This window comes from Xenopus laevis, chromosome 7L (genome assembly GCF_017654675.1).
Source record: "Xenopus laevis strain J_2021 chromosome 7L, Xenopus_laevis_v10.1, whole genome shotgun sequence".
In the NCBI taxonomy this organism is placed as follows: domain Eukaryota; kingdom Metazoa; phylum Chordata; class Amphibia; order Anura; family Pipidae; genus Xenopus; species Xenopus laevis.
Window position 1 is genome coordinate 67,207,701 of NC_054383.1, and position 20,354 is coordinate 67,228,054.

At 36.4% G+C, this 20,354-nt stretch overlaps 1 protein-coding gene across 4 annotated transcripts; it reads right to left on the reverse strand.

The window, feature by feature from the left end:
- Positions 1-919: 919 nt before the first annotated feature.
- Positions 920-20,235, reverse strand: c1orf127.L (chromosome 1 open reading frame 127 L homeolog). 4 transcript variants are annotated; one of them, XM_041569138.1, is made up of 12 exons: positions 20,000-20,235; positions 15,979-16,088; positions 10,779-10,879; positions 10,525-10,623; positions 8,219-8,343; positions 7,493-7,636; positions 6,783-6,815; positions 5,234-5,371; positions 4,219-4,303; positions 3,560-3,756; positions 3,347-3,473; positions 920-2,181 (listed from the first exon to the last, which is right to left on the reverse strand). In XM_041569138.1, exons 2-12 carry the CDS (start codon positions 16,002-16,004, stop codon positions 1,184-1,186), a joined length of 2,073 nt encoding a protein of 690 aa, XP_041425072.1. In that variant the 5' UTR covers positions 16,005-16,088; positions 20,000-20,235; the 3' UTR covers positions 920-1,183. The 4 variants fall into 4 exon arrangements, with proteins under 4 accessions (XP_041425072.1, XP_018081143.1, XP_018081142.1 ...); XM_018225654.2 differs by lacking the exon at positions 15,979-16,088; XM_018225653.2 differs by lacking the exon at positions 20,000-20,235 and having other exon boundaries at positions 15,979-16,296.
- Positions 20,236-20,354: the final 119 nt, after the last annotated feature.

Genomic DNA, 20,354 nt, shown 5'->3' on the forward strand with positions numbered 1-20,354 from the left:
ATCACATCCGATGATGCAATATCCCTTCAGAAAGCTGCATTGGGCAGTGAAATATACTTGAACCTTACTTCAATGGTGAGGATGGATTACTGTCAGAAGCATTCATGTTTACCAGTGCAATATGCCAGGGGTGTCCTCTGTCAACCTTGCCCAGTAACCAAGTTACAGATATAAGTAGTAGCTTCAGCAGTCATAACAGGTGATTTTCCCAAGCAATGTTTGGCACAATAGACAATTCCATTGATGATGCAGTTTCCTGGGGGAGTTATTCCTGATGCAGTTGTGGCCTGTGCAACCAAGTTAAAACAACTGTGCTCACATTTCAGCTTAATTCACACGTTTGGATCCATCCGATATTGCCCAGCCGTTAGTGGGCATATCGGGTTAAGATCCGCTCGTTTGGTGACCTTGCCAAACGAGAGGATCTTATAGTGTATGGCCACCTTAAGCCTTATCAGAAAGGTCCACCTAAATATACCCGTAAACCCTCAAAGTAGTGCTGCTCTGAGTCACCTGTCAAATGAAATACTGCATTTCTTTCCTTCTATTGTGTATACATGGGCTTCTGTAACAGACTTCCTGCCTTCAGCTTAAACCTCCTTGCCCTGGACATGAGCATGCTCAGTTTGCTCCTCTCCCCCCCCCCTCCTTTCTCTGCTGTAATTTGAGCCCAGAGCTATAAGTGAGCAGGGAAAGACTAAGGCAGGAAGTGATGTCACGCCAAGCTAATACTGCAGCTGCTATCCTAAACAAACAGAGAGCTTCTAGGGCTTTTTACTCAGGTATTGTAAAACATTCTACAGAATAAATATAGCATTCTAGCTTGCACTATTGCAGCTAATCTATTTGCAATAAAATACCTCAGTAGCTTTCCTTATTCTTTAAAGGGGTTTTTCACCTTCCAAAGACTTTTTTTCAATTCAGTTGTTTTCAGATTGTTCACCAGAAATAAATACTTTGTTCAATTGCTTTAAATTTTTAATTTTTTTACCATTTTTCCAAAATCGAAGTTTAAAGTTGAATGTTTTTGTCTCTGGTGTTTCATTCTGATCTGTTCTCAGCAGCTTCTGTGGAATCTTAGCGACTACTGTATCAATTATAATAGCTGCATTTAATGAAATTCAGGGATTCTGTTCAGCAGGGCCAAAGATAAGCAATGTATCAAATAATATAAAATGTATCACTATTTGACTTGTTTTTCCTCCTGTTCCATTGTGTATTTTACCTGACTTGAATCATTGTTTTCATTTATTTTCTTGTATTTGTTTGATACAGCGTTTCTAGAGATAACTGGTATGAAACCATCATTTGATGTCTCATCAGTATCAGGTGGAAGAATCTCCAAAGATGTTGTGTCATCTACTGACCAGTGTAAAGATGAGGACATCACGACTACCGGTGATGGTGATTTGGATTCCTTATTTAGTGGTTCTACATTTTTATTAATGAAGTCAAAACTTGTTCCAGATCCAGCTACATTTTGTGATGTTAACACAGCAGAGATGTTCGATGTATATGTTTCCCTTGATAACATATTGGTGGTGTCTTTCACAAAGTTGGTAGTTTGGTTTATTTGAGGTATCTTGTCATCATATTTATCTTCATTTAACATCACAAGTTCAATATTTGATAGATTCTGATAACTCTCTGAAGGCACTGATGGGACAGAGATTTGTTTTTCAGTCAATGTCAAAGTCCTATTGTTTTCTAAGTTTTCTGAAGTTAAATTGCTTTTTGATGTAGAGTTATTTGTTACTTCCACAGAAGCCTGTATATGTGATGACACTTTCTTGAGCAGAAGTAAAGCACCAGAAATGTTTGTGTCTGTGTAGTATCCTGAGCCTTCAAGTATGTTGAAATATTCCCCAGATGCCACATTGTCTAACTCTGCACCATGCCCAGAAGCAGTCATTTCAGTTTTGGATGACTCCAGTAACATAGGAGAAGGCATATTTGCATGGTTAACATGGTTATTTACATGTACTGTTACATGTGGGTGAACTGAAGAATTTCCCATAATTGCAAGTGTGGTATACTGTGTTGGTTTTATAAGTCGAGCAGTCCTTGTTTCTGGTCTTGGGGTGGTGTGAAGTTCTGAGTTATTTAAAAATATATCTAGGTTGTCCTTATGGAAGATCTCAGCTGCGACATGTTTTGATTGTATCATTTGTGATCCTGTTACTACAAAGGAACCCAAGATTTAATTATAACGTGTATGATATGTACAGTATTAGTTTAAGACAAAAAAACACAAATATTATTAGCTAAACACAAAACTCTTTGTATGTCCACTAATTGTGTTGCATATGTGTATGTAGATGTGCACATCAATACCTGTTGATTAATGCTGCATCATGGTATTAGTAATAATAATAATAATAATAATAATATTTATAATTAATAAAGACAAAATATTATAGTAGTACCACTTTGACAAAAATACTTTTAATTGTTGCTTTTTATAACAGATGTAATTTCACAACTTTCTCTAACTGCCCAACTGGGTAATTTTACAGGTTTAAAGGAGAAGGAAAGTAATTTTATACTTGGATTTGACAAATGTTAGGCACCCCCAAGTGATTGTATGTACGGCACACCCAGGGAGCATATGACTGGCAGAGTACGGAACACAAAGTGAGCATAGAGCAGGCAGAGTACTGCACACACACAGGGAGCATAAGGAAGGCAGAGTATTGCACACAAAGAGAGCAAAGGGAAGGCAGAGTATGCTATACACATGCAGAGAATGGCACACACAGGGAGCATAGGGCAGGCAGAGTACAGCACACACAGGAAGCATAGGGCAGGGAGCGTATGGCACACAGGGAGCATAGGGCAGGCAGAACAGAGCAGGAGACAGGGAAACCTATCAGGACCATTCTAACATTTATTACATACAGTGGCACAGTGCAGTCACACAGTAGTTTAAAGTGTGAACAGTAGAACTATGTGGGCAGTTTCTGTGTGGGTCTGATGTGTGAACAGTACAGGCCTTTAGGGTGTGAACAATAGTGGTGTTATACGTGTGAATAATGCAGGGGGGATTACAGGTGTGAACAATTCAGGGTTTTAAAATCTGAAATTGAAGTGTAAACAATGCAGTTAATCTCTGAAGTGATACCATTTAAATCTTACATAAAGTAAACAGGCACAGCAGGCACACAAGGGGTGGCCGCGAGCCGCCAGTTGGACAGCACTGCTCTACAGAAGGTTTTTCTACAATTATTTTTATATAATTGACTTTACTTGTAAAGTGAAAAATACAAGATTTAATTTTTTAATTCTGCTGCATACAATAAAAATCTTGATCCCAAAATAAATATAACCTTGTGTTGTGGTTTCTCACCTGTACATTCATAATAGTTTTCCAAAGTCCAGTTAAATGGATATGCCATTTCTGTAAACTCCAGCATCAGGTCAATGCAATAGAAAAACTGAACTCCTCTATAATTTCCTATAGTGCTGTAGCAATCCTTTAAATAAAATAAAATCAGTTAGTCATAGGAAATTAGATGACATAAAATGAACAATGTAAGCTTCAACATTAAAAGTTTCTGACCTTTCTTTTTAATACTTCTTTAGAAGGGATATTTATAACAACAAATTGCTTGTTTTCAATCACAGTGACATTAGCAGACTGTCCAACAATAATGTTCTTCAGAGTCAGTATTTCTGTGATGTATGATCCTCTTTTCACTAACCCCACGCGCTGCTTAGGAATATGAAGGATGACTTCTTCTCCTGGATGTTGGGATACTGTTGAAACAGAAAGTAATAATATTTTATTGTTAATAAAACCGTTGCCTAGTGACATATTTATTAAAGCAGATAAATGTTTTGTTTCTTCACACTGTCAGCTGATATGAGCAGTCAAAAAAGTACACATATTCAAACCATTGATTCCCATTGCAAATCACATGTAGAGATAAACAATATTAAAATTATCTTCTGGATAAATTCTTAAATAATCAAAAGTTTGGCACATATAGAGATAATGTGCTATCTGCACAAATCATTTTTTTTTTTGTCTAGAAACATATGGGGACCTATTTCTCAACAGTCTTATTTTCGTGGTTTTAGTGGTTTTTGAAACCACGACTAAACTCACTATGTCTTGGTAGTTTTATGGCATGAAAGTATAGCAATTATACAGAGATATAGAAAATCAATTTACATGTGTTTGTATATTGGAATGGATGACCAGTTTTAAGTACCTACCAGTTGGGCAAGAAGCTTCAAGTGAATACGCATAAAATCCATGAGCCAACCAAAGGTGAAGATCATCAGTTTGCCTGTCTAAAATCTGTAATAAACATATGAACATAATAAACATATAAAGTTGGTACATCTGTTACAAGTGTCTAGTCATTAAATAAATACAAAGTTGTCTCTTCCTTATTCCTTTCAATGTTTAATATTGCCATCTAACATAATCACTATAACATCTCTAATATCTAACATTATACATATCATAATAATGGCCGTGCACACCAAGTAATTTGGAAAAAAGTCTACATTCTCAGTAGTTACTGACGGTGCAAGAGACTAAAGATAATAAAATTATAAATTAAAAAAAATACCTATGTTTATGTGCTTATGTTTTTGCTAGTTACCATTTTGACCTCTACTAAACTGTCTTTCTGTGACAAAATTGCACATATGTATTATGGGCACACATTCTCTATAGTACAAAATACCATTGCTGCTATTTGAACTTAGGACAGGGATATCAAGACAAGGCATGCAAGTAGGTACTTGAATCTATAATTCTCTATTAAAGGTAATTCCCATTTAAACTCTTTTTTTTTTGTTTTTACATAAAAAGTACTCTATCCAGCCACATGGAAATTGGACATACTGGAAGACTGGGTTCTCTGCATAGCAAAAATGTATGTCCCAGTGAGTTGAATTTCAGCACAAATAGGGCAGCTATAACTTTAGCAAATATGTATAGGTATAGGATCTATTATCTGAAATGCTTGGGACACCACATCTTTTTGTCCTATAAACATTATATAACCCCAGTAAGACTGTTTTGCCACCAATGTGGACTTATACAGCTTAGCTGGGATCAAGTACAAATACTGTTTTATTATTACAGAAAAAAAGAAAATCATTTTTAAAAATTAGAATTATTTGCTTAAAGTGGCCTCTATGGAAGATAGCCTTGCCATAATATGGAGAGTTCTGCATAATGAGCTTCTGGGTAAGTGATCCCATAACATCAGTTTACCTTTATGCCATCCAGCAACTGCTCTCTTAATCCACTCACAGTCATGATGGAATTGCTCATCTCTACCTCGATGCCGATCAAACTTGCATCTTCCATGGACACAACTAACTCCCCTCGTAAAGAAAGAAACCAGTCAGCCTGTGAAAGGTTACACTATTCTGTAAGTTATTTTGTTATTAAGGACCAGTTAAAGATCTGAAGATACTATCAGATAATACACACTAAGTGCCATATATCAATAAACCACTCCATTATAGAAAAACAATCATTGCCTCCTGAAGTGATTAACATATTCTTTCAATTAAAGAAAGCCTACCAATAAAATGTACACAATTTGGAGACTTTATCATAAACGCTTTTCAAAAAGTTATATTCAGCAGAGTCAGACTTCATGAGTATCATCTAATTCGTTTTACTTTCAAAAGGGTTATAACAAAGTTTGCCAGTCGTCAGACAGACAATTAGTTAAGACTTTGTTATGAACACTTTCTGTGGAAAAACTAAAGGACATGCCTGGCTTTTGTTTCATCCTAAACACAGAGCAGAGATGATAATGACATTTTAAGTCTTAAAACACAATTTAAACCATTTTTTTATGAGGCAATATACAGGAGGGGAAAATTAATATAATACGTACTAAGCTGGCGAATCAGAATTATTTTTTCTTTTAACTTGTTGGGGCCCTGGCCAAATGTTTTTTTTTTAATAACTTGTAGGAGTCCTGGCCAAATTTTCTTTATAATAACTTATTTTGTAAACTTGTAGGGGGTCCTTAGCCACCAATATTTTTTTTCTTTTTTTATTTGTAGGGTTGCATGGACCACCAAAACTTGTAGGGGGGCCCTGGGCATCAAAGTTCTTTTTTTTAACTTCTAGGGGGGCACTTAATGTTTTAACGTTTGTTTCTTGTGCGGCCTTCATACTGATGGGTAAGGGAGGGGTGGCGAGGGGGGCCCAGAAAATTTTGCTGGGCGAGCCCCGAGCAGCAGTGTGGCTCTCTTCTTTTTTACATTAACTGGAGTCTCTTGTAGTGTGTGTTTTAACCTGTTAAGTATTTTTTGTACTGCTGCCCAAAAAAGCAGATAATGACAACATTTCTCAGGGTGCTGCAAAAGGGCTGAGGAAATTAAAATTTCAGTAAGTACAATTTACTTTTTTTGTGAAATGATTCTTAAGAACCAATACATTTTAGGGGCCAATGTTTATGCCCCCAAATATTTTACAAATCGGGCATTGAATGTTCAATAAATACTTTTTGTGCTTGAAGAAATGTCTGAACTTCTGAACTCAGCGCTGCACAACTCAGCTACCACCCTTCAACAAATGGTGTTCGCCTGCTCAAAGCAGCAAAATACAGGCTACATTGTTAAAAAAAACATTTGAAAAAGAGTAAAGAAGCAAATTGCTTATGAATTCCTTATGAATTCCTAATAAATTCCCCAGTCAAATATCTAGTAATTCTCCCCTAAATACCCATCTAAATAGCCAAATTGTTTTGGCTTCTCCACTTCTAACTGTGATACAGAAATAAAAAAACAGCATTATTTACCTGATCATTTCCCAAAGGTATCGGTCGTGACACCTGCAACAGCCAAAGAATTAGTATTATAGACTGTGTCATATATAGTTAGCAAGAGCAGATTTAGAAATCAGAGCTCCCGACAGTAAAATTTTGTAATGGAATTTTTAGAGTTATATTTATCAATGGTAAACTGTAAGGGGGTTATTTACTACAACTCAAGTATATATATTTATTTTTTTTAACATAGTCGGCCTAACTCCCACCCACGAATCTAAATCATTTATCAATAATTCTTCTTGAAAAAATCATCGCAACAAAATCGACTGTCAATTCGTATCATACGATTGACGCTCGAAAAACTCAACTATTGAATTGTTGGCGCAACAACTCAAATTTATCCGATTATTGGACAAAAACCAGCACAGATCACAATGTCAAAAAGCATCTTCTGGGACACCTGCTATTGACTTCTACATTACATTGACAGGTTTGAGATTGAGTATTTTCAGATTTGGATGTTTAGAAGCTTTGGAGTATAATAAGGAGTTTTTCCCCTTGACCAGAACAATTTGAGATTTAATAAATGGGCTCCTAACTGTCACCTGTTGATAAATATGCCTCAAAAAATTCCATAAGAATGAATAGAGTGGTGGAATTGTACTTTGGTAAGCTCTAAATCACATTTTTATTAATCCCATAATAGCCATCCACATTCTCAACCCCATTTCATGAAATACCTGAACATAACTTGGGTCACAGCGCACTTTCTCTCTTCCCAGTTGTGCAGTCATTGCTGGACATTTCATAAGATACCGATTACTTTGTCCTCTTCCTGAAGATGTCTTTTTAACCATGTGAATTTCAAGTTTGTGAAAACCTTTCTGTATATAAAAAAATTCCAAATAATATGTGAATGTTTTAGGATCCTGTTGCTAGAAAGCTTTACACTGCATTGGGCACAGAGGACCTGTCACCCACACATAAAAAATAGTATAATATAAGTCCATTTCAAATTAAACATAAAAAACAAATTCTTGTTTCATTAAAACATCCATAGCGTTTATACATGTATTTAAAAATCTCAGCTGTCAATCATATACTGTCATACATTGTCTACCCCGCCTCTATGCCAGAGGCATAGAGGTGGGGCAGGCAATTAATTTCACTTTCCATTCTGCATTTCATAGATGTCACTGCACTTTTCACATGCACACTCCCTTCTCACCGTCTAATTATGCAGCCAGTGCAGGGACGTGGGCATCAGGTGCCCGTTCTGGTGCATAAACAAAATTTTGGCATGATGCAAATTTTGCCTTAATAACAGTGTTTAGCACATGCTTGCATGCTGTGAATATGAATTCCAAGACTGATGGAAACCATGTGTAGTTAGTTTTATGATTATCTGCAAAGTCTTATATACCCCAAAATATATTTTTTCTGTAATTCAAAAATATATCTCTTACCTGCATTTGTACATAGCATCCTGTGTAGTGCACACGAAATAAGAAATTTCCATCTTCATCAGCATCTAAGAAGTATTTGCATCTAGAGAGCTGCTTATTTGAGCGATCCAGTGAAATGAGACTGACTGAAATACAGAATGAGGATCAGAGAATCAGTTAGCTAATTGATAAGCGATGGTTTCTACAAATATCGTTGATTAGAAGTATTGCATTAGTCAGTGAAACATACATGCATCATTTGTTTGATCTACAAATTTAGTCTATAGGGAAAAAAGAAATGAAAGATATTGTGAAGTACATTTCATTCATACTGGGACATTGAAGGAACAGTTTCAGTAGAAACACATACAGGTATGGAAACTATTATTTGAATTGTGTAGGACCTGGGGTTTTCCGATATGTTTTTTTTTATAATTTGGAGCACTGTGCATTAAAGATATCAAGAAACATTTACATATTTTAAGAATCAAGCATGATTTTGCCATACATATGTATTTGCTTCATACCCAAGATATATTTTATGGTGCTCTGTGTTTTAGGGAGATCCACCTTACTTGGGATATCTACAAATATATAATTCATTACTATAGCACTAATAGAGCTTATGTTATAGTATTTTTAGTGCTCAATTTTTTGTGTCTGGTGAATAAGATTGTGGGCATTGCTGACTAAAAAGAAGAAGCCCTAGCAGATTACCAAACTTTCTTTTTATTTACAGGTTTAAGTACATAAAGAAAATGTTTGCAGGTTTTAGGTGGTCATGGTCCCACCTTTGACTCCTACCCTCTACTAGCAAGAAGGAGGTTTGGGTCATACTGTACATCAGTGGCAAACTTTTTATTGTAACCTGTCCAAGGAAAGAAAGGAAATTATAGGGTTGAAAGGAAACACTGTTGAAAAATAAGTGTGGTGTGTTAACCCTTTTTTCAGTTCAGTTGTTTTCAGATTCACCAGAATTTTTCAATTACTATTACTATTCTCTATTCATGCCCATTTTTCTAATATTGATGTTTAAAGTTGTATTTTCACCTTCTTATGTCTTTCTGAAGCACCTCTGGATGGGGGGGGGGTCACTGACTCTGTAAACTGTTGTAAATTATACATTAGTTGATATATTTCTTATAGTTGCCCTGCTGGGCAGATTTCCTGAGTTTCATTAAAGTCAGCTATTATAATTAATACAATAGTTGCTAATATTGCACAGCTACTGCTGAGAAATGTATCAATGAATGTAACAAAATTGTAATATTACAGAATCTGCACCTAAAGTACTGAGCTGCCAGTCTGCAACACCAGAGAAAGGAACATTAAACTTTAAGGGGCCCATTTACTAACAATCAATGTTTTTGCCATAAATCTCAAAAAACTTGAGATTAAGGTCCTAGTTACTAAAATACAAATGAATCTAATATTTTTCTTAAAACAAAGTCGACCAAACTCCCTACCACGAACTGAACTCATTTATCAATAATTTTTCTCAAAAAAGCCAGGGCAAAAAACCTGACCATCAATTCGTATCGTATAATTGACGCTCCGAAAACTCGATTTTATCAAATTGTCACTGCAAAACTAATCTGCCATTGACTTCTACATGACCTCAACGGGTTTGAGATGGAGTATTTTTGCATTTTTTTCAGATTTTTAGCAACTTTGGGGTATAATAAATCTCTAAAAAAAAATTATTTTACCATGAAAAAATCAAATTTTCCCCTAAAAAAAAAAGGTTTATTAAATGGACCCCTAATAGTAAAAACTACTAAAACCACTAATACAAAACGTTGCCAGGTAAAAGTTGTCAATGTCCTATAGAAGTCAATGGGAGCTGCGCTGATATAACCATTTTAAATAAATTTGGACCTTTAGAGGTTTTTGGATTTGTTTTCACTAGGAATTGTCTTAAGTTAGAGGTTTTCGATGTATTCATATTTTTTAGCACATTTTGTATTTGCACTTTTTTATTTGGATCCTTTAATAAACGTCATGACATTTGTAGTTTTGGGGTTTATGAGTTTTTAAATAGTAATTGAAAAAAGTATTTGCAGTCTTGTTTTTTTATACTTTATTAACCTAAATCTGCTTGATTTCTTACACTGCCTGCAAATATAAAACTTTACCTGAAGACATAACATCACTTAACTGTTCTAGAGCAAATAATAGTCTTGTTATCATATAAATGTTTTTATGTCCCAACAACTGGCTAAACTAACAGTTTGTAAGAAACCATGATAATTGCATGCCAGTCTGGAAGCAAAATACATTTTGCAGAATAAAAACAAATCCTAATAACCTTTATCTAACTTCTTTACCTGGGAATCTCATAATTTGGGACAGCCAAATAACTAATCCATCTATCTGTCTCCGTGGTACCCAAAGCTCCATATATTCCAGAAAACATTCAATATTATCTAGGAATGTAAAAGAAAAACTGCATTAAAATTTTAAAAAGAAGAAAATAATAAGAAAAATAATGAAACAGAATGGGAAAAAAAACAATAATGAAGACAACCAGAAATTAGGACAACTGAGAGAAGAAAGCACTAGAGAGAACAGCATTTGTTACCAGATGAATTTTCTCTAATAGGGTCAAGCAGGCTTTGGTGATTTTCAAATCGAAAGGCACTAAATGTTTCAACAAACATGACAAAGTGTAGGCATAATACCCTGAAACATAAGCAAAAAACTTTTATTAACATATTTTACAATAGTTTCTGAAATTCTTTTAATCAATATCAAAATGTGAAATTACTAATATACTTACAATGACTAATGTTGACTGTGCCACAATAAATAATTCTGACATGTATGTATGACACATAAATGTATGAACAACACATGAATGTATTATGACACATGCATATATGTATGACACGTAGTAAATTGTAAAGAACTGGTACTTATTCCTCTGTGATTTGGTTTAAGTATCGCAGCACCTTGCTTCCATCCAAAGCCAGTAATAGTGGTTCAAAAGTAATAGGTGTCGATACAAAACAGCGCAGAGGTTCTGCTGCAAAAGTGCCTTTATTAACACGACATGTTTCGAGCACCAAGGCTCTTTATCAAGTGTACACTTGATAAAGAGCCTTGGTGCTCGAAACATGTCGTGTTAATAAAGGCACTTTTGCAGCAGAACCTCTGCGCTGTTTTGTATCGACACCTATTACTTTTGAACCACTATATGTATGACACATGCATGTTATGTATGTACAACACACATATATATGAGTATGTATGTATGTATGACACATATGTATGACGCATTTATGTATGATACAAGTAAGTACATGTATGTTGGACACATGTATGTATGTATGACATATGCATGTATCTACAACACATATGTATGATACATGAGTATATGTATGATACATGTATGTATGTATGTATGTATGTAGGACACGTATGTTTGGCACATGTATGTATGACACGTATGTAAGACAGAGCAGTGTTCATGGGATAATTGCAAGTCAAGAGGGGTCAATGTGGGGGCTAATTCTGGGATTTTCCTATTAGAGTAATGGTGCTGGGAGTTGTGCATAATAGAGAATGAGCTGCGATAAGATTTGCTTGCATGTCCAGGCTGGGGAGTAAAGAGGTGGCACTAATTATGGCCTGTTGGATAGTATTATTTTAGTATTCAATTTTGTTGCTAAGCATTGTGTTTGTTGTTTATGAAGTTTGTTACAGATTGTGGACAGACAAAAAAAATTGCATTCTTCCTATGTATTTAGCTTTCGGGTTGAGCCCTTCTTCCTGCTCTCCTCACCCGCAACCTTAAACTGCTGGCTTCCTGCATCCTTTTTTATACTCTTGTGCTCACCGTATCCCTTTTGTGACGCAGATCGGCGTGCATCTATATATGGAGGGCAGGAGGAGGGTGCGGGCGAGTTCGGGTTGAATCGGGTGCGGGTTTAGTTTTTCTCTACCCACAAATTATTACAAGACAGGCCAAGAGTCTTAGTTCTATGGGAAAGAGTAAAACTACTGCTATTGGTTGGTTGCTCTAAGAAAGGGAAATAGACTATTCGTAAGTGTACCTGTTTTGTGTTGATGAGTTACCAAATAAAATAGGTTCTGTTGTACCTTTTTATTTGGTGCTTTCATTCAGCCTTGTTACATGATGCTAAGTGTTGTGTAGGTTCACATGGTAGTGAAGTTGCTGTTGGAGATGCTGGACCACACATTTGGGAAGGGGGGCAGAGAGGGCAGTAAAACTATAGCAAAATCAGAATAAGGGGGGGGCTGGTAGTTCTCTTGATAGTGGAGGTAGTAGAAGGAAGGCCGGTCACTCCTCTGGGGATGTGAAACAATCGGCTAATGAAATTTGAGTAGAATTAGTAAGAAGGTGTCTGGTATTTTTAGGTCATATTTTGGTATATTTTACCATAAATTAACAATTTAGCAAACAATATATATTATACAGTATCATATTTAAACAGATATAACAAACCCCCTTTTACATAACTCCTTGGTGACTTCAATATTCTTAGAAATCACATTAGGGTACATTTGCCTTATATAAATGACTTCTTTTAAAGGGGTGGTTCACCTTTAAGGTAACTTTTAGTATGTTATAGAATTTCCAATTCTAAGTAACTTTTAGGTTTTCATTATTTATTTGTTATAGTTTTATAGTTATTTGGCTTCTTCTTCTAACTCTTTCCAGCTTTCAAATGGGGGTCAATGACCCCTTCTAAAAACAAATGCTCTGTAAGGCTACAAATGTATTGTTATTGCTTTTTTGTTTTTATTACTCATCTTACTATTCAGGACCAATCTCTTATTCAAATCAGTGCATGGTTGCTAGGGTATTTTGGACCCTAGCTTCAAGAATGCTTAAAATTCAAATTGAAGAGCTGCTGAATAAAAACCTAAATAACTCAAAAACCTTAAATAATAAAAAATCAAAACCAATTGCAAATAGTCTCAAAATACCACTCTCTACATTATACTAAAAGTAATCTCAAAGATGAACAACCCCTTTAACATCAGCTGTAAAACTATACAAGCTGCCAATGGATAACACATTTTTAGGAGACTTATCCAATCTCACTTTAAAACTCTAACTCCCATATGTAATAAAATGCACTGTTTGGCCACGATCAGTAACCCATAGTAACCAAAAGGATGTGTATGTTTGCCTTTAAAAGGGTGACCAGTAATTGCTACCTTTGCATCTAACCAGTAACCCATAGAAACCATTTTAAGTTTACCTTTTAATTTCATTGCAGGAAGAACAATGACAGCAAACATAGAATTGGTGACCATGGGTTACTACCCAGGTGCTCAGTGTTTATTACATAACCTTATAAGCCTTTGTCTTTCGTTCTTCCACTACTTTTTCTCTGCCTACTGAAACACAACAGGTTTGAAGCACCATCTGTGCTTCAAACCAAGTGGTTCTTTTGGCAGCTATCACTGACTTCCTGTCAGTAAACACTCTGCAAAGCTTCATGGGAAATGTAATACAGGTATAGGTTCTTATTGGGTTTATTTAATGATTACACCATTTTCTAGTAGATTTAAGGTATGAAGATACATACATATTACGGAAAGAATGAAGTCCAAGTTAGAGGGCTGGCAGGGGAATGCCTACATGCCTCCCCCCTTTCCCAGCACGTCTCTACACTCCAAAGCTCAACAAAGAGGCCTGCAGCAATTTACACAATGCAGAACACAATGTGCAAAGTATAGAAAGAGCTCGATTTCAGTCTATTTGTGCACTTTGCACATAGCATTCTATATTGTTAATATCCCCTATTATTTTATATTTCATTTTGGAAAAATGCAGAATAAAAATGTATTCACTGGTATGGGCCATTATACTTTTACAGATAAAAGGCACATTTGTGAACAATTTGTTTAAATCGGACTATGGACTATATGTAATTGACACATTTTTGGATTTCTGAAAAATAGATCCCAAAAATATTGCTTGAATGCTGCTTCACAGATAAAAACAGGGTCTTATTCATAATATATATATATATATATATATATATATATATATATATATATATATATATATATATATATATATATATATATATATATATTATATATATAAGTGCCAACAGCAGCACTGTAAAACAGAAGGATGCATACATCAAACCTACAGATTACTAACCAATACAGAAGGTAAAGTAAGCCCTGTCTATTAGTTTACAATCTAAAAATTAAATACTTGTTGCTTTACTATTGCCGACTAGGGTGGCTTCTAGTGCATTCCTGTATATGTTTTATTCAGCAGCATAACTGCAGAGGAAGCAGACCCTGCAGCTGCAGGGGGGTGCAGGAGGTATAGGGGCCTCAAATTATGAAATTAAAGTTTACCACTGAAAAATTCATCCACTTTCTATTCATTCTTATGGGATTTTTAGAAGTGTATTTATCAATGGATGAAAGTTAGAGTTCACCATTTGACAAACAAGATTCTAAAAATCCCATAGGAATGAATATAAAGTGGGTGAGTTTTATTGTGGTGAGCTCTGATCTCACACTTTGATAAATCTGGCCCTTTAACTGTAAGCATTGTCTAAAGAATATTATATGAACATAAGAGGGGACTCTGAAGAAAACTTCTTTGTCTGTGATGATTACAGGTATGAAATTACAGATTTTTGAAAAATAGATACTATAGGTATAGTATCTGTTATCCAGAATGTTTGTGACCTGGGATTTTCCGGATATTAGATCTTTCTGTAATTTGGATCTTCATACTTTGTCTACTAAACAATCATTAAAGGAGCAGTAAAAAAATTAATTGCTTTAATGCAGGGGCGATCCTGGCCCCTCCGCCGCCTGAGGCAGCTAGTTATTCAACTCGCCCCTGCTTTGATGGGGGCAGCCATTCAAGCACAGGACATATAGTAGATAACAGATACGTTTTGAAGAATCCCATTGTATACTACAATGCTTATCTGTGTATCCTGTGCCTTTTCTCCTTTTTTCAGCTTTGAATGGCTGCCCCCATGGCTACACAGCAGCTTCTATATATAAGCTATAGTTGTGTTTCAGAAGCAAACTCACACCTTTTGTGTGAGCACAACATTACATTTTCCGTACTTTAGGACACCTTAACTTTTTGGTGTTACTGGTCCTTTCAAACATTAAATAAACCCTATAGGCTTGTTTTGCCTCCAATTAGGATTGAATATATCTTTGTTTGGACCAAGGTACTGTTTTATTATTACAGAGAAAAAGAAAATATTTTTTAAAAAATTTGGATTATTTGGATAAAATGGAGTCCATGGGAGATGGCCTTCCCGTAATCCAGAGCTTTCTGGATAATGGGTTTCCAGACAACCGATCCCATACTTGTACTGCTAAATAATTCAGCTAGTCAAAGACCTTGTCATTGTTTTTTATATTTCTCAAATATAAAATATCAGTCCAAAGGTCCAAACAGAATATTAAACAACAGTTTTTAAAAGAACACTCTCATTAGCAATGTTCCCTCTAAGCTGTGTGCTCATGCACGTGCACAGAAATTTTGAGACCAGCGCATAACAAATTGTGGTGTGCACAAAGAAATTTGCGTGAAAACACAAAATTTCGCATTTTTCTGAACTGTGCACAGTTTTTAAAAATGAGCACACAAGTTTAAAATGTTTTTTTTTGCGCACATACTGTAGCTAAGAGGGAATTGGAGGGAACATTGCTTACTAGTACACATTTAGCCTCTATAACCAAATTATAACACAGGCATCTTAATCTCAAAAACTACTGTATTTATCTGTATATTACATATGAATTTGTCTTACCAGGCAATAATGTGCTGATCCTTCATCCTTACTATTTCAGTTCTCAAATCAAATAGTCAAATTTCAGTCCTCTTAAGTACTTTCTTCAAACTATAGTACATGTTTAGTCACTGAATAAATAAACATATACATAAAAACACAGAAACCTGCCGTTTCTCTGCACAGGACTGGACGTTTGCAAGGCACACTTACCCCCCTTATCCATGCTAATGTATATATAAACAGCAACACAGTTTATAAGTAGTGAATGTTGTCCAGCAACCAGCAGTATGTGTGAATTAATGATTATTTTACTCAGTATTGGTTTGGGACAGTGGCGCTAGCAGTCACTTAGTAGTTTGCATATCAAAGGACTGGCTATTTTAACTTTTCCAGCCTTTAGTTTCTCACAGGAATAGGATACCAGGAACAAACAGAACCTAATTCAGTACTTTCTCATGACATATCCTATACTAGAATCGTTTATAACTGTGAGCATTGTAAAACTAGAGATACAACATTATTATTTATGAACTGAGAGAGATTGATCTTTCTTGATAATTTTACAGTCATACATTCCCCTAAAATTATTTGGTGGTTAATATATGAATTAAAAGTGTCCACACTGCAAAATACTCCTTAGTTCAATGAAGAATAACAGCATTTGTGAGAATATCCTAAACTATAAAAAGCAAATTCTAAAAGTTGTTATTGGAATTACTGCCTTTTCCTATGTAAATAAAATGTGCATGGTAATGATACAGTATATAGAAGTTGGATTAAAGGAAAACTATACCCCCCAAACAATGTAGGTCTCTATTAAAAGATACTGAGTAAAACAGCTCATGTGTAAAACCCTGCTTCATGTAAATGAACCATTATCATTATAATATACTTTTTTAGTAGTATGTGCCATTGGGTAATCATAAATAGAAAATTGCCATTTTAAAAAATAAGGGCCGCCCCCTGAGATCGTAAGATTCACTGTGCACACATACAAACCACATGTAAGGTCACATGAGCCAATTAACAGACAGAGTTCTGCCTTTTGCTTCCTCATTTCTTCCTGTTACAGTTAGTGTTGTAGTATTTCTGGTCAGGTGATCTCTGAGGCTGCACAGATAGAGTCACGAAATGGTGGTTCAAGGCAAGAGATGTAAAAGGGCAATATTTATGTAAATATATATTCCAGTTTGGTAAGATTCTTTAATATGTCATTCAATTTGATATAAACTATCTGTTGCTTAAGTATTCATTTTGGGGGTATAGTTTTCCTTTAAGGGGATATGAGAGCTCATTCACAATGCTCCATGGTGTACAAAGTGCAAAAAAGTTCCCAAATGGCCATTTCCACTGTATGGGGCAATGTGCAAATAGACCCAGGTCTCTGCACTCCAAAGTGGAGCCAACTTGCAGACTGCTCCTTGAATTGAGTGCAGACTGTGTTAGGACATGCTCAATCCAACAAAGGTGGCCCCTAACTTGCAAGAACGCTGACAATTTAGGCAGGCAGTAAGGACAGGGCCCCTATGCAGGGTGAGTGACCTGCTGCTCCCTACCTTGCAGAAAATGAAATATCCAGTGGTTAGTGAAGAGAGCAGCGTTAAAAGTTGCAAATCAAAGGACTGGCTATTTTATCTTTTACAGCCTTTCTCGCAGAAATAGGATACCAGGAACAAACAGAACCTAATTCAGTACTTTCTCATGACATATCCTGTACTAGAATCTTGTATAACTGCGAGCATTGTAAAACTTGAGAAACAACATTATTATTTATGAATTGAGAGAGATTGATCTTTCTTGATAATTTTACAGTCATACATTCACCTAAAATTATTTGGTGGTTAATATATAAATTAAAAGTGTTCACTATAAAAGCAAATTCTAAAAGTTGTTATCGGAATTACTGCCTTTTCCTATGTATATAAAACTTACATGGTACTGATACAGTCAAGAGTGAGTTTATTCAAGAGTCAAGAGTGAGTCAAGAGTGTGTTTATTGTCATTTCATCGATATATTTTCGTACAGTACACAGTGAAACAAAACAACGTTCCTCTAGGACCATGGTGCTACACACAACATAGATGTACCGGACGACCGACAAAATGTGCAAGTGCAAAAATATGCAACTCCTGCAAGACAGGACAGTTTAGTGCAGGACAAGCCAGTGCAGTAAAGTAAATAATGCTAAACGTCAGACATGATGGGTGTATTATTGTGATATGATAGTAACAAGAACATGATAAAGTGCAGATGTGCTCATAGAGAACAATTGTATCCAATGGCTATTTATTTATACAATGGCGTACAGTGGCTGTGTAGTGTTGTGGTATATAGTAAGGTCAGATGGAGTGTGTGTGTGAGAGAGATCTGTGCGGTCCCTGAGTAATCAGGAGCCTTATGGCTTGGGGGAAGAAACTGTTACACAGTATATAGAAGTTGGATTATGGAGATATGAGGGCTCATTCACAATGCTCCATGGCGTACAAAGTGCAAAAAAGCCCCAATTGGCCATTTTTGCACCTTTTCCACTGTATGGGGCAATGTGCAAATAGCCGCAGGTCTCTGCACTCCAAAGTGGAGCCAACCTGCAGACTGCCTTGAATTGAGTGCAGCCTGTGTTAGGACATGCTCAATCCAACAGGGGTGGCCCCTAACTTGCACTTCAGTCAGGTGTGCAAGGTAGGGAGCAGCAGGATACTCAGCCAGCATAGGGGCCCTGTCCTTACTGCCTGCCTAAATTGTCAGCGTTCTAAATTAGAGTGCCATGTACTTGATCCAAGCTAAGATATAATTAATCCTTATTGAAGGCAAAACAAGCCCAGTGGGTACTTTGGAGCCGATGCTGAAAATTTGTGCATGTGCACAAAGGAAGTGGAGTGGATGGGGGAGATGAACGGCAGCGGGCCTAGGGCTCCTGCTATGTAAATCCGGCCCTGTAAAGGCAAATTACAATATGGGCGCTGTCTCTGTCTTTACAGAGTAAATACCATGGAGTTGACACTGATATGCTGTTTTGAAATCAAGAGCTGTTTAAATTGCTAATCCCACCAGAGTGGAGAAGCCACATGCTGAGTTTAATTGTTTGAAGAAAACACCAAATCACCTTGCAAGGCTGGAACTAGAGGTTGGCAATAATAAGGGAGTCTTTTTGAAGGGCAGGGGCGTAACTACAGAGGAAGCAGACCCTGCGGCTGCAGGGGGGCCCAGGAGGTATAGGGGCCCCATGAGGCCCTAATTAATGAGCAATTTCAATATATATTGGTAAAAAAGGGCAACTTGTGGTTATGTTGGGGGCCATAAAATGAATTTGCTGTGGGGCCCAGTAACATCTAGTTACGCCAATGTTGAAGGGTATTACAAATTTAACAACATCTGCCGTTAAATTTGTAATACCGGCCCCAGCCTTGGCGGGTGTTTTACTGGCTAGGGTGGTAAAATACCGGCCGGGTGGCAACCCTCACCCTTGTCCGCGTTCACTGCCCTCAGTCGCTCTCCTCTCCTTTGTCAATCTCCCGTCTGCTAATGTACACGCATGTTCATTGTTGGGCGTGCACTGGGGGGGGGATTAGTGGGGTTGCCTAGGGTGCCAGGTCGGCTTGGCTAGACCCTGGCACCTTGCTTTAATTCATTTTAGCTTCTGAATAAAGCACTATAAGCACCTTGTTTTATTTAATTATAATTTTATTTTGGAGATAGCACTTTGTATTAATCACTGTTGCACCTTAGAACACTGAAGAAAAAACTGTGCATAAGACTTTCTATGGTTCAAGACACAAAGATTTGTGTTGCAACACCATTGTGACTGCACTAAATATTAACACTATTGGGCTATGTTCGCTTATTTGTGCTTTTTTCCCATAGCCTGTGTTGCTAATTTATAATTATATTTTGAATATGCTCACTAGGATCTAACCTATTTATGCTTCTAGATTCTATGTTTGTCAGTGTTCCCACTAGTATTTAGGGCAACGTTTTCATATTTATCCAAGGACTAATAACTCTGGAGGAAGATTGTTGCTTACTCAACTAGGCCCTTACCTTTTGTTTTTATCGTCTATATTCTATAGCCGAACCCGTTTCCATCCTTGTATCTAGCTGTTCAATAACAACCCGGTTCGAACACAACAGTGTAGCCCTTACCTACATTCTATGTAACTACCCCATCGGTACGTAAACCACTAGCAACTAAATACAACCCTACAATTACAGCCTAAAACTCTTCAGCGTCGCTGCACGAGTTCCAATAGTTCGCTCATGCGCAACACTCCCCGGCCGAAGCAGACTGTACCATTTGTGATCTCGCGAGGGGAGAATAGAACCAAAATAGGCTCACTTCTCATTTTAAGCGTTCGAACTTTTACCACTGTGCGCAACATTATACTTTGGTCAAATT